The sequence below is a fragment of the Amblyraja radiata genome, chromosome 4 (genome assembly GCF_010909765.2).
Source record: "Amblyraja radiata isolate CabotCenter1 chromosome 4, sAmbRad1.1.pri, whole genome shotgun sequence".
NCBI lineage: Eukaryota > Metazoa > Chordata > Chondrichthyes > Rajiformes > Rajidae > Amblyraja > Amblyraja radiata.
Window position 1 is genome coordinate 112735508 of NC_045959.1, and position 14622 is coordinate 112750129.

Sequence of the window (14622 nt, forward strand, 5' to 3'; positions counted from 1 at the left end):
CATGTACAGCATCTGCAGTGGTTTGGGATTTATGATCCATGATATATTTGATTTACTGCTTGGTGGAGTCTAAAAAAGATTGTTCTTACAGTGGCAAGTTTAAGGGGAGACTTAATAATTATTTAAAAATATTTGAGGGTGTAACCAAACAACTGTTTTAATATCACAAACTTCAATAAATAAAGGACAGATTTAAAATAATGGCCAAAAGAATTAGAAGAAAGATTATTTTATTTCATTTTAATATATACACATTGTAGACGTTATAATTTTCAATGCACCACCTGAAAAAGTCAGAGTTAATAGTCACCTTCAAAATGAAATGCATTCTTACTTGGTGGTAAAAACAAACACTTTGGGAACAAACCAATAACTTGCAAAGAGCTGGTATCTCTGATAGATGAGTGGCCTCCACCTATACTGTATGATTTATGAAACCAAATGAATTCAGACAAGGATATATGGTTCCAATAATTTATTCTACTATACATCACCATTACATTGCAGTACTGTGATAATTCTAGGACTTTAAATATTTTTTAAATATATGGGTAGCGGCAACTCCACAAAGACAATAATACTGCTGTGGAGGGAGGACTGAAGGGGAAGAAAAGCTGTTAGATTATGTGATTCATTTTGAAAAAAAAATCTGTAAACAGTCAGGCTACATCCCATCAAAGTTACAGTACATTAGGCAAAAACAGAGCAAACTGATGTATTTTTCACATTCAGCATAAACATAGTTCAGAAAATATGCCTTTTTGAACTGTAGCAGCAAACTCTCTTCCAACAATCCAAAACTTAAATTTGGAAATGTACTAAACAATTGGCTGCAACTAAAGCCATTAAAATTAACAGGCCTGAGTTAATTTTTATTGTAATTCAAAATATTATAATCAATTCACCATTCCACTTTTTTTAAACTGTGGAACAGTGTACATTTTCCTTTAATTTACAGGTTAATATACAATGCACTTGGAACAGCTGGATTTTCAGCACTAGAAGTAACCGTCACACCCAGAACAGAAATATTTTAATTTGGTTTTTTTTAAAAGTGATGTTTCAGACTTGACTAAATACAGACAAAAGCTTTGCTTTCACTGGCTCTATTCATTCTCTATGACAAGGCCAGAAATTACTGTGAAACATAGCTGCTTAGGTGGTTTGAGGTCACGACTAATTTGCAAATTTCACAACTCGATAAAATTATCCTACTATCAACAGTACCTACACTATCCTGTTGTAGGGTGGTGTTAGTTGCACTCACAATGTACACACATTGACAGACAGCACAACTATGGGTACTCAGTATGTGCTTGGGAGTTTAGTGTGCTATGAAGCTAAATAGTAGGATAAATATATACCCAATAAATACTAAATATACTCCTTCACCTTTGCAGCATAAAACAAACCTACAACTCTGTTGACGTGAGGCTTATTTCTTGACATATTTCTATTTTTTCCATTAGCTTTGCGAGAAGACTGCAGTATTATTTAAAAATGGTTGAACATTTGGAGCAATCCAAGCTATTTTGTGCGACCAAAGCCAAAATGTTTACAGTATGTATCCTGAACTTGCAGCAAGAACGGCTTTACCCAGATTTATTTTCCCCAAACAAATCAAAACTAAATTCCCTAACAAATCAAAACCAGATTCACATCCATAAGATAGGAATATTTATTTGCTTGGTTTTGATCGGATCACGCCTGCAATTTCAACATGTCAGGATTCAGTTTGATTAACTGGGTTTTCATGAATTAATTTAACCTGGACCAGAGGCTGATATTTAGAATTTAGATATTATATATTTGACAAACGTAGCATCATCACTTCAGTTATTTTCAATAAGCTTCACCACTTAAAGCAAGTTCACTCTAGTTACCCCTTAATGAAATTGGTTGGGTTGCTCTAATGAAGGCTGGAACGTCAGTTTTGATATGCTGAGATTCATCTTTGCTGCACTGATACATTTAGGTTTTGGGGTCCTACAGTCGAGAGGAACATTAATTTCTTCAGTGCTTATGTGAAATATTTTTCACTCAAAAGCCCATATTTCAATGTCCTGTACATAGAAATCTTCTTTCTTTGAAAGGATGCAATTGTCAAATGTTTTACACGCGTGGCTGCGCCCATGGTACAGATCTCCATCCAACCACAATCCAATTTCTCCTCTGTAAAGAATAAAATGAATTAGTTGTATGGAAAATGGAAATATTAATACTAGTTCAATCACGTTTTTACTTGAGAAAAGTCACAGAGATAATCCTAAAGCATAGATTATGTCTACAGAGAGGGTTGCACAGTGTCACTATTGCTTCATTACACTGGGGATCCAGCTTCGATCCTATTCGTTTACCCCCAGGGTTCTCTGGTTTTCTTCTGCACCCTAAAGACACATGGATTGGTGGGTTTATTGTCCTATGTAAATTGCCCTTGGTATGTAGGTAGATGAAATAGGTGATATGGGGAGAATAGATCACAGGAAATATATATGTAGAAATTAGATTACTTTATTAACCAGCTTGTACTCAATGAGACAAAGTGGACTCCTTCCTTGCAATGAAATATGGAAATGAGAGTTAGCATTCTACAATAATTAATTAATTTGAGTGATCAGATAAAATGCTAGATGTTTCCTGTGGGAGGTGGTGAGGGTCAAACTAAATCATTAATAAATGCATAAGGAATGCCAGAGAAACATCTCTACTATAAGAAACGTGGAAGCTGCCACCACCTGGAGACGTTAAGGTTATTAATAGATAGCTGAGCAGGAAGGAAAATGAAATAGAAAAACATGTTTAAAAGGGAAGATGAAGATGGTCTGCAAAGTGCATAAATTTCAACAGTAATCTACGACCCGATCGTCTACCCTTTGGAGCATATCTTTCTATTTCATTCTCCTTCCTATTCAGCTATCCATTAATTGCCCTAACATCTCCGGTGGTGCCTCGCCAAAAGTCTGTCTGTCCCTTCCTTCTTTGTTTTTTAATAGTATGTGTTAAATGTATGTTTTTAGTATGTTCTTTCGCTTGTTTTATGTGGGAGGGGGAAACTATTTCTAACCTCTTACCTCGACGGAGATGCAAATTTTTTTCCGTATCGTATCTGTGGCCTAACATCAAAGAGTTGGCGGCCTTTGCTTGAGACCGACTTTTGAGAGCTCCACTGCGGGGAGCCTACGGGACTTTTAACATCGTGGAGCCCGTGATCCCTTTGCCAGGGATCGACCTCAAAGCTCCAATCGTGGGTGCTTGCAGACTTAACATCGCGGTCTCTGGTCAGACCGACTTCGGGAACTCCAAGCTGCAGGAGCTTCGACCGCCCCGACGCGGGAGTTTCGATCGCCCCAACGCAGGAGCTTCGACCGCCCCCAATAAGGAAGCTACGACCGCCATGAAGCTGAAGCTTCGATCGCCTGACGGATGGTTCGACTGCCCTGGCCGCATGAGAATAAAGAGGAAGAAGTTTGGACTTTTTTGCCTTCCATCACAGTGAGGAATGTGGGGAATCTGCTGCGGTTTATGTTAACTTTTATGTTGTTGTGTATCTTGTTGCTTTTTTTTTAGTATGTCTGTATAGTAATTTGCATATCACTGTACCTTAATTGGTACATGTGACAATAAATGACCTTTGAAACCTTTGAATACAGTACTTCGCAAATATGTCATATTTCCTCAGAACGTGTAATTGAAGGAAATAAAATGAATAATACTTTAAGTGTTTTGTGTCCATATAAATTAAGTAGGATCTGTTCAAACAAGTCCAAGTATTTCCAATTCTAATATAGGTTGCAGCTTAAATGAATTGCATAAATAAATCCTCCCTGAAACAATTTTTTTTTGTAAAAAGCTGCATAATAGTTTAATCCCTTATACATCCTTAAGAATGGTCAAGGGTTAAGAATAATTAAGAATAATGACCCCATGGCCTTGATCAGACATGCAATGTGAAAATGGAGTTTAAGAATGTTCCAATAACATTTTACAAATATCTTACAATCAGTTTAAAGTTACTTCTGACAATTTAGTAATACTCAATTAGTAGCGACTAAAGGGTCTGTCCCACTTGGGTGTCATTTGCGCGTCACGCAGGTGACGCTCGAGGATTTTGAGAATCCCAAAATACTGGGGCGCCGCGCGCCACTGCCTATGCCACCATGTCTCACCACGCGCCATGCACGCGTAAATTATGTCACGTAAATGACGCGCAAATAACGCCCAAGTGGGACAGGCCCTTTACATCTATGCCAGGGCATCAGGTAATTCACATTTAATGCTGTTTTAAATCAAGCTTATATAATAATAGAAACAAATATTTTCGATTTGTCTGAAGGAAAATAATTTTGATTTAATTTTGAATGGTTCATGGTAAGATGATTTGCTCTAACAACCTCCAATAATAATATCAAATCCTCAGTGTAGGAATAAATGGATCTCTGTGAAACTCTTCCACCCCTTTAACCGTCAGTGATCTGGATTCAAACAAATCTGTCATTGTTTCCTGAATACTTTAACCCACAAATGGCAGAAAACGTATTTCATTATCAGGGGGGGTGGTTAGGCTGTTAAGGGCCTGTCCCACTTAGGCCGCCACTTACGCGACAAGCCGGTATTGACTGACGCGCGACATAATGCGTCCGCACAGCCGCCTGGAGCGCATGACGTCATTTGAAGATGGACACAAAATGCTGGAGTAACTCAGCGGGACCGGCAGCATCTCTGGAGAGAAGGGTCAGTCTGAAGAAGGGTCTCGACCCGAAACGTCAAGTCAGGTCAAGTCAAGTTTATTCGTCACATACACATACGAGATGTGCAATGAAATGAAAAGTGGCAATGCTCGCGGACTTTGTGCAAAAAACAAACTACAAACAGAATGTAACAGAATCACACATTCTTTTACATATTAAATATTGTGGGCGGAAGGAAAAGGGGAAAAAACCCCAGCAATTTAAAAAAAAAAACAGTAGAATGGTACAGTAAAGTTAGTCCCTGGTGAATAGAAGTTTACAGTCCAAATGGCCTCTGGGAAGAAACTCCTTCTCAACCTCTCCGTTCTCACAGCATGGCAACGTAAGCGTTTGCCTGACCGTAGCAGCTGGAACAGTCCGTTGCAGGGGTGGAAGGGATCTCCCATGATCTTATTGGCTCTGGAGTTGCACCTCCTGATGTATAGTTACTGCAGGGGGGCGAGTGAAGTTCCCATAGTGCGTTCGGCCGAACGCACTACTCTCTGCAGAGCCTTCTTGTCCTGGGCAGAGCAATTCCCAAACCAGATGGTGATATTTCCGGACAAGATGCTTTCCACAACCGAGTAGAAGCACTGGAGGATCCTCGGAGACACTCTGAATTTCCTCAATTGCCTGAGGTGGTAAAGGCAATTGAGGAAAGTCCACGATTAGCTTCTTAGTATTTTTGATGTTCAAGAGGAGGCTGTTGTCCTGACACCAGAGTGCCAGATCAGCCACCTCCTCCTGGTAGGCCTTCTCATCGTTGTTTGAGATCAGACCCACCACCACAGTGTCATCAGCAAACTTGATTATCGAGTTGGAGCTGAACCTAGCCACACAGTCATGTGTGTACAGGGAGTACAATAGGGGGCTGAGGACGCAACCCTGGGGTGATCCTGTGCTCAGGGTGAGGGACCGATGTATTCCTTCCCATCTTGACTACCTGGGGCCTGGCGGTGAGAAAGTCCAGGGCCCAGGCACACAGTGGGGTGTTGAGCCCTAATTCCAGTAGCTTCTCGGCCAGTCTGGTGGGGACTATTGTGTTGAAGGCTGAACTGAAGTCTATGAACAGCATCCTCACGTAGCCCCCCCTTCTGGCTGTCAAGATGAGAGAGAGCGGTGTGCAAAACCTGGGAGATGGCATCGTCCGTGGATCTGTTCGGACGGTATGCGAATTGTAACGGGTCCATGTTGCGAGGGAGGAAGGCGCAGATGTGTTTCTTCACCAGCCTCTCAAAGCATTTCAAGACTACCGAGGTGAGGGCCACCGGACGGTAGTCATTCAGACAGGCTAGGGAGGCATTTTTAGGTTTTTTGAAGCAGGCAGGGACCATGGACTTGTCTAGAGAGAGGTTGAATATTGTAGTGAGCACCGGAGCTAGCTGCGTAGCACAGGACTTGAGAACTCGCCCCGAGATGCCATCGGGGCCTGCAGCTTTCTTCGTGTTCACCCGTGTCAGAGCCCTCCTCACATCGTGCTCGGACAGCGAGAATGTGTGCACATTCCTCCCTTCTGCTTCATTAGCTGGCGGTATTGTCGTTAGTCGGCAGACCTGGGGTGGTGTTGCCCGTCTCGAAACGAGCGTAAAAGGAGTTCAGGTCATCAGCTATGGAGGTGCCGGCATTTGCGGATGAGGGTGGGGTGCTCCGGTAGTTGGTTACAGTCCGTAGCCCCTGCCACAGGCGTCTGGTGTCCTGCTCTTCCATCTGTGACTCCATCTTGTCCCTGTACCTAATTTTTGCGTCCTTCACTGCCCCTCGCAGTCGGTAGGACTCTACCTTGTAGATGTCCATATTTCCGGATGCCAGGCCCGAGTTATAGGCAGCGGTGCGAGCATTCAAGGCAACACGAACGGACCTGTCCACCCAGGGTTTTTGATTCGGAAAGGTGCTTACCCTTACCGTGGGGACGTTGTTGTCGGTTATTGTTGCGATGAAGTCCGTGACTGCTTCCGCAAACTCACTGATGTCACTGGAACTTGCTTGGAACATATTCCAGTCGACATCGCTCAGTGCATCTTGCAGCATGGCCTCTGACTGGTTGGACCACCGCTTTACGTCCCTCGTCACTGCCGCTTCCCGAACTATCCTGTTTATACTCCGGCAGCAGGAAAATGGCAGCATGGTCAGATTTTCCTAGGGGACGGAGTGAAACGGCCTTGTAGCCCTTCCAGAACGGCGTATAGCAGTGGTCCAATGTTCTTTCCCTCCTGGTGGGGTGTTGTGTTGGTAGAAGTACGGCATGACCTTCTTGAGATTTGAGTTATTAAAATCTCCAGCCACCACCATAGCCGCATCCAGGTACGTGTTTTGATGTCGACATAGCACATCGTGTAGGGCCGATAGTGCCACGTCGGTGTCCGCATGCGTTGGAATGTAGACGGCTGTGACGATCACTGAGCCGAACTCCCGGGGAAGGTAGAATGGGCGGCACGAGATCGTCAGGTGCTCCAGGTCCAGCATGCAGGAACGGGAAAGCATTTTGATATTTCCAGGGTTGCAGCAGTTGTTATTGAAGCAGACTCCTCCACCCTTGGATTTCCCAGATGCTTCTGTTCTGTCAGCACGATGGACAGTGAAGGACTCAGTTGGGCAGATTACCTGATCCGGAATCAGCGAGGTCAGCCATGTTTCGGTCAGGCAGAGGGTGTTGCAGTCCCTTATGTCCCGCTGGATTCTGATCCTCGCCCTGAGGTCATCCAGGTTGTTTTCCAGGGACTGGGCAATCGCCAGAAGAATGCTGGGCAGAGGAGGACGAAAGGCTTGGGCTCTCAGCCTATTCCGAATCCCCCCCGATCCCTTACCTCGATGTTTTCTCCGGGTTTTCCTTGTAGCCGTGCTCCCATTGTTGCTGCAGCAGCCTCTGTTGATCTCTGCTGGCCACGCTGGATCGGTAAGTACAGCGTTTAAAAAGTCTCCGTTTGCGCAAGAATATAGATTTAAGATGGTTTCCCTACCATACTTCGTTAGTACTAGGGAGTTAGAACTTAGAAATAAGTTAAAAAGGAACATGAAAGTTAAAAATACAGTTTTCGCGGAGCTGCCACAACAGTGACTGGACAGCCGCGCCACTTTTTTTTTTTTTGCTTCTCTCCAGAGATGCAGAGATTCTCTCCATTGCTTCTCTCCAGAGATGCTGCCGGACCTGCTGAGTTACTCCTGGATTTTGTGTCTATCTCCAATCGTCTTGGCCCCGCTCTGGGAGTAGAAGTGGGGGCGGATCCTGATCCGCAACGGCTGTGAGCCCCAGGCCGAGTTCGGCGATCATTTGCCTGCTTCTGTTGCTGTTGGAGGTGAGACGTTGCACCGCGCCAGGGTCTTGGGCCTGTTCTACTTTGACCGTCAGTTACGCGACAGGCCGGTGGTGCGTGAAGATTTCGTTCAGGACGAAGTCCACACTCCTCGACGCCACTCCACACTCCTCCGCACCACTCCATGCGCACGTCCCGTGCTACCCACACGCTAGCAGGTTGCGTAAATGGAGCGCGAATGACAGCCAAGTGAGAGGCCCTTTAGGCTTTGACAATGAGAATCCAGGCAGGTGAACAAACAGTTCGGACAGTCTAGGGAAATGAGTTGGAATCAATTTTCAACAATTTTGATGTTAATGCTCCCTTTCCTACCCAATGTTCCACCTGTACCTCCCTCCCAATCTGTGAGAATTTCACTCTCTGCCCTCCTAGACGTTTTGAATAATTGCCATATGTTGAAAATTAGGTATGGTTGGATATGTTGGGATATTCATTGTACAAACATATTAACTGCATAATGGTCAAGGTGCTGCAGGCTAGGGAATATGTTGCAGAAGGAAAAGAAGAAAAGACAGATGTTGACATAGTATTCTTTAACCTATTGGATGTTTTTGGCAGAGCAAGTTTGTGTCCATGGTATCTCTAAAGGCCAGGTTCCACTGCTTCTGGGGAAACAGAATAACCATACCATACTAGCTGGGTTGTCAATCAGGGAGTGTAAGATCCTGGAGTCAATACTTTAGGCAGCTAAGATAGACCATTCAAAAGCAGGACCTTAGGGGTGGTTACCCCTGGATTACTTTAAATGCCTCGTGCTAAGTGATGAGAGGAATAGAAGTATAGGCCAGACAAATACATAGCTGAGAAACTGAAGGGGGCAATGATTCATGTTTTGGATCATTGGCACCCCTTCTGTGGCAGAGGTGACCTGTTCAAGAGGGACGGATTGCACCTAAACTGGAGGAGAACTAATGTCCTGGGAGGGTGATTTGCTAGTGCTACTCATAAGGATTGAAACTAGATGGGGAGGGTCTTAGAGCAGAAAGGAGACAGAAGAGCACTTGGGGCTACAAATACTGTATTCAAAGATGAGTAGATAGGACAGGCAGGTATAAAGAGGAAAGACCAGTGGTTTAAACTGTATGTCAATGCTAGAGGCCTAACAGACATGATGAACAAAATCAGGCGTGGTTTGGCTTGGAGGACTGGAATATTATAGCCTCTATAGATATATAGCTTAGAGAAGCGTAGATATGATAGTTCAATATTCCAGGGTACAGATGCTACTACAGGTGTGATAAGAGACGCAGGTAAGAGAGGAGGGGTTGTGGGACCTTTTGAGCACAGGGACACAACTACAGTGTTCAGAGATATTCTTGAGTAATCATAAAGTGAGGCTATGTAGGTAGAAAGAGAAAGAGAATGATCACTGATGGGCCTTCCAAAAGACAGTGTGAATTTGAGGAACAGATGTGCAGGCAGACTGCAGATAGCAGGAAAAATAATAAGCTAATATTAATGGGAGATTTCAATTTTGATTGGGTCTCCCATAATGTAAAGTGCTTGGACAAGATAGAATTTGTTAAATGTGCTCATAAGGTTTCAAATTTTACATTTCTAATAAGTTTTGTAAAAGCTATACTTCCACAAAAATATTCGTGAAGATTGTTAGAAAGAATTCTTATCGATAATTAAGAGCTTTCTTGTTGGAATCTATCTATCTTCTATATAGAAACATAGAAAATAGGTGCAGGAGTAGGCCATTCGGCCCTTCGAGCTTGCACCGCCATTAAATATGATCATGGCTGATCATCCAACTCAATATCCTGTACCTGTCTTCTCTCCATATCCCCTGATCCCTTTAGCCACAAGGGCCACATCTAACTCCCTCTTAAATATAGCCAATGAACTGGCCTCAACTACTTTCTGTGGCAGAGAATTCCACAGATTCACCACTCTCTGTGTGAACATTTTTTTTCTCATCTCGGTCCTAAAAGACTTCCCCCTTATCATTAAACTGTGACCCCTTGTTCTGGACTTCCCCAACATCAGGAACAATCTTCCTGCATCTAGCCTGTCCAACCCCTTAAGAATTTTGTAAGTTTCTATAAGATCCCCCCTCAATCTTCTAAATTCTAGCGAGTACAAGCCGAGCCTATCCAGTCTTTCTTCATATGAAAGTCCTGCCATCCCAGGAATCAGTCTGGTGAACCTTCTCTGTACTCCCTCTGTGGCAAGAATGTCTTTCCTCAGATTTGGAGACCAAAACTGTACGCAATACTCCAGGTGTGGTCTTACCAAGGCCCTGTACAACTGCAGTAGAACCTCCCTGCTCCTATACTCAAATCCCTTTGCTATGAATGCTAACATACCATTCGCTTTCTTCACTGCCTGCTTCACCTGCATGCCTACTTTCAATGACTGGTGTACCATGACACCCAGGTCTCGTTGCATCTCCCCTTTTCCTAATCAGCCACCATTCAGATAATAGTCTACTTTCTTGTTCTTGCCACCAAAGTGGATAACCTCACATTTATCCACATTATACTGCATCTGCCATGCATTTGCCCACTCACCCAACCTATCCAAGTCACCTTGCAGCCTCCTAGCATCCTCCACACAGCTAACACAGCCCCCCAGCTTCTTGTCATCCGCAAACATGGAGATGTTGCATTCAATTCCCTCGTCCAAATCATTAATATATCTTGTAAATAGCTGGGGTCCCTGCACTGAGCCTTGCGGTACCCCACTAGTCACTGCCTGCCATTCTGAAAAGGACCCGTTTACTCCTACTCTTAGCTTCCTGTCTGCCAGCCAGTTCTCTATCCACATCAATACTGAACCTCCAATACCTTGTGCTTTAAGTTTGAATATATCTATAATATATATAGATATCTATATTACTAAAAGTCTGTTCTTGACCGGTTTTGGCCATCTGTGCTGCAATTTCCACTCAGAGCCCCCCTCCGCCGTATGTGTGCCGAGGATTTTTCCCGTCGATGAAAAATGAGAGAGATATTAATGATTTTACAAAATTCCCCCTTCTCTCTGCTGCCCCTGCTGGTGGCAGGGGGGAGGGACTATAAAACCAGGAAGTGGTGTGCCTCAATCAGTGTCTGCAAGCTGGAGGAAGGCAGAGGGTCACGTTTCTCTGAGCTGTGAATAACACTGAACACATGTCTACTCAAATGTAAGTGTCCTTAGTGGTTCTAAAACGCTTGCAGAATGTGTCTATTGGTTCTAAAATGTTTGCAAAAAGTGTTTATTGGTTCTAAAATGTTTGCAAAAAGTGTCTCTTTTGGTTCTACAATGCTTGCAGAAGGTGTCTTTTTTGGTTCTAAAATGTTTTTTAGGTTCTCCCCCCCTCCCCTCTCCTCTCCCCCCCTCTTTTTCTCCCCCCCCTCCCCTCCATCCCCATTCCTCCCCTAAACCCCCTCCCCTCCACACACCCCTACCCCCTTCCCTCCACCCTCCCTCCCCCTCCCTGCTCCCCACCTCTCCCCTCCCCTCTCAGCACACCCTCTCCCCATCACTCCCCCCTCTCCTCTACCCCCCTCCCCTCTCCCCACCTCGCTCTCTCCCCCTCTCCTCCCCCACCGTCCCTCCCCTAAACCTCCCTCCCCTCCACACCCCTACCCCCTTCCCTCCACCCTCCCTCCCCCTCCCTGCTCCCCACCTCTCCCCCTCCCCTCTCAGCACACCCTCTCTCCCCATCACTCCCCCCTCTCCTCTCTCCCCCTCTTCTCCCCTCCCCCACCGTCCCTCCCCTAAACCTCCCTCCCCTTCACACACCCCTACCCCCTTCCCTCCACCCTCCCTGCTCCCCACCTCTCCCTCTCCCCTCTAAGCACACCCTCTCCCCATCACTCCCCCCTCTCCTCTCCCCCCCTCCTCTCTACCCCCCTCCTCTCTCCACCCCCTCTCCTCTCCCCCCTCCTCCCCTCCCCTAAACCTCCCTCCCCTCCACACACCCCTACCCCCTTCCCTCCACCCTCCCTCCCCCTCCCCCCCTCTCAGCACACCCTCTCTCTCTCCTCCCCCACCTTTCCCCCCTTACCCACCCTCCCTCTTCCCCTCCTCTCCACCCCCATCCCTCTTGCCCCTCTCTGTGTCTCTGTCTCTCTCTCTGTCTCTGCCCCTTCTCTCTCTGCCCTCACTCTCTAACCCCGCCCCCCCCTCCCTCTCTAGATGTGACTGCAAGTTGGGGGCTATGCGTCAGTAGATAGGGTGGTTATGGGGTAAAAGGAGCAAATTAATAATATTAATATAATATCAAGGGGGGTAATTAGCGTGAGTGCAGGGGGGAGATAGTTAGTGTGTCTGACGCTGCATGCCGCCTCCCCCCCCACAACCGCACGTTGGGGGAACAGACCTAACGGGTCTGCACTTGGTCTAGTATATATCTATATATATTATTTTATTATATATTTTTATTTTTATATATTTATAAAATTAAAACTCTCATCTTGTTTTTCCGGGTACACGATAGCGCAACAATTTTAGGCCCACCTTACTCACCATTGTCCTGCGGTGTGCATTAAACAATTTTCGTTCAGATTAATGTTATATTTTACAAGTTATTTGCATTTAAAACTTAAATTAACAAACAGCTCCCCCACTTGCCAGCCGTGCCTGCACAGTTGGGGGAGGCCCGTCATCCCCGCGCGTGCGTAGTGGGCCCGGTATCCGCGCTTGTGCAGTTGGGGCCTTTGTCGATTTTTAGATCGCCATTTTTTCCCCTTCGTGTGTACTTGCCTGGCCTCACAACGGGGACCCAACGGCTCCACGGGTAAGTTTTGTTCTATTTTACAAATGCCTCCACGGGTCCTCTATTCACTTTATTCATTTTAACTTAATTTCTGCCGTCAACGGCACAACTTTCAATGCGGCAGTCGCGCCTGCGCAGTACGAGTCCGTCAGCCGCACATGCGCAGTTTGGTGGAATATTGCGTTGGGGGAATGAGACTTGGTCTCGTGTCACTTAAGATGCTAAATTAATTGAAAGAGATTTACCCTCCACCACCGAAAGCCAAGGAATCCATATCTCCTTTTATGAAGAACATATTATCGCCTGTCCATTTGAAGATCTGAAAAATATTCAGTAATTTTTCACATTGTTCAAAAACATTACTACATGCACTTAAATATTAATCAACAACAGTAAAATCCTTCAATTTCAAGTGCTGTTTGTCACTTTCCCCTAGGAACTATACATGGTTTTCGAAAAATTGTCAGCCACATATAGCATTTTGCGTTTTAAAACTTAGTGAAGCATATATTGGAAGAAAAATTGTGAACAGGATAGAAATAAATCATGATACGTGATTTCTATCCACCAATGGATAGTGAACGAATAGATCTGTGAAAATGACGTAGATTCCACGGTTTAAGAAAGAACTGCAGATGCTGGAAAAATCGAAGGTAGACAAAAATGCTGGTGAAACTCAGCGGGTGAGGCAGCATCTATGGAGTGAAGGAATAGGTGACGTTTCGGGTCGAGACCCTTCTTCAGAATCCATGGTGTAAATTGTACAGCACTAATTGCTGAAAGTAACATTGACCAATCAACAAATGGTTTATAGCAAAGTTATAGAGTCATGCAGCACAGATTTTTGAGGCCATCCTGCCAACTCTGTCCATACCAACCATTCAATTAAATTAATCCTAATTACCAGCAATGGGTCCATAGCCTGCAACTCCCAGCTTCACAAAAACTATTTTGGACATACAACGATGCTGGCATTTTGAGAGATCTTTCTGCATACATGTTGCCAAGACACATCATCATTTACCATCAATAGATAGACACAAAAGCTGGAGTAACTCAATGGGACAGGCAGCATTTCTGGAGAGATGGAATGGGTGACGTTTCGGGTCGAGACGGCTGAAGAAGAGTCTTGACCTGAAACGTCACCTATTCCTTCTCTCCCAAGATGCTGCCTGCCCCGCTGAGTTACTCCAGCTTTTTATGTCCATCTTCAGTTTAAACCAGCATCTGCAGTTCCATCCTATACATCATTTACCATCAAATCTATTTGCAGCAAAGTAGTCACTAATTAGGCAAACCAGTCTCAAAAATGCTTGTAAAGGGCCTGTCCCAATTAGGCTATTTTTTAGGCGACTCCAGGCGACTAGGCTGTCGCCACATGGTCGCCGGGGTGTTGCTTGTATGGTTGTGAGTAGTCTCCTCAGTCGCCCAAAGAGTCGTAGTGTCTTTCTGGTCGCCGCTGGATTTTCAACATGTTGAAAATTTTCGGAGACAGTCGGCGACAGTGGGTTTGACGCTAATGAGCTTGACTTCTCCTGACGTAGGTGCTGTCATAGTTGTCGTCAGGTTAACGTAGGTTATCACCAGGTTAACGTAGGTTGTCGCCAGGTCCCGTAGGTTGTCACCAGGTCACGTAGGTTGTCGCCAGTGTCGACTTTGGGTTTTTTTTGTTGTTAAAGTAATGATTTTATTTCAAATTTTATGTCGAAGGGGGGTGCTAAACCTGCTACAACTATGACAGTCGCCGATAGTCGCCTAAAAATAGCCTAAGTGGGACAGGCCCTTTACTGTAAAATTAGTTTTGTTTTTTTTAACCCGTCAAGGTAGTTGATACACTTCACTAAACAGCACTTGCCTTTTCATAGAGCCATACCAT

At 44.9% G+C, this 14622-nt stretch overlaps 1 protein-coding gene across 4 annotated transcripts in view; it reads right to left on the reverse strand.

The window, feature by feature from the left end:
- Nucleotides 1-460: 460 nt before the first annotated feature.
- The window catches only part of oxr1 (oxidation resistance 1), a 420907-nt gene continuing 406745 nt past the window's right edge, over nt 461-14622 (reverse strand). For all 4 annotated transcript variants that reach the window (XM_033020271.1, XM_033020272.1, XM_033020274.1 and 1 more), the window contains 2 exons: nt 12992-13065; nt 461-2172 (listed from right to left, as the gene is read on the reverse strand). In XM_033020271.1, coding sequence (XP_032876162.1) covers nt 2037-2172; nt 12992-13065 — 210 coding nt within the window. In that variant the 3' untranslated portion in view covers nt 461-2036. The remainder of the gene's footprint in view (nt 2173-12991; nt 13066-14622) is intronic.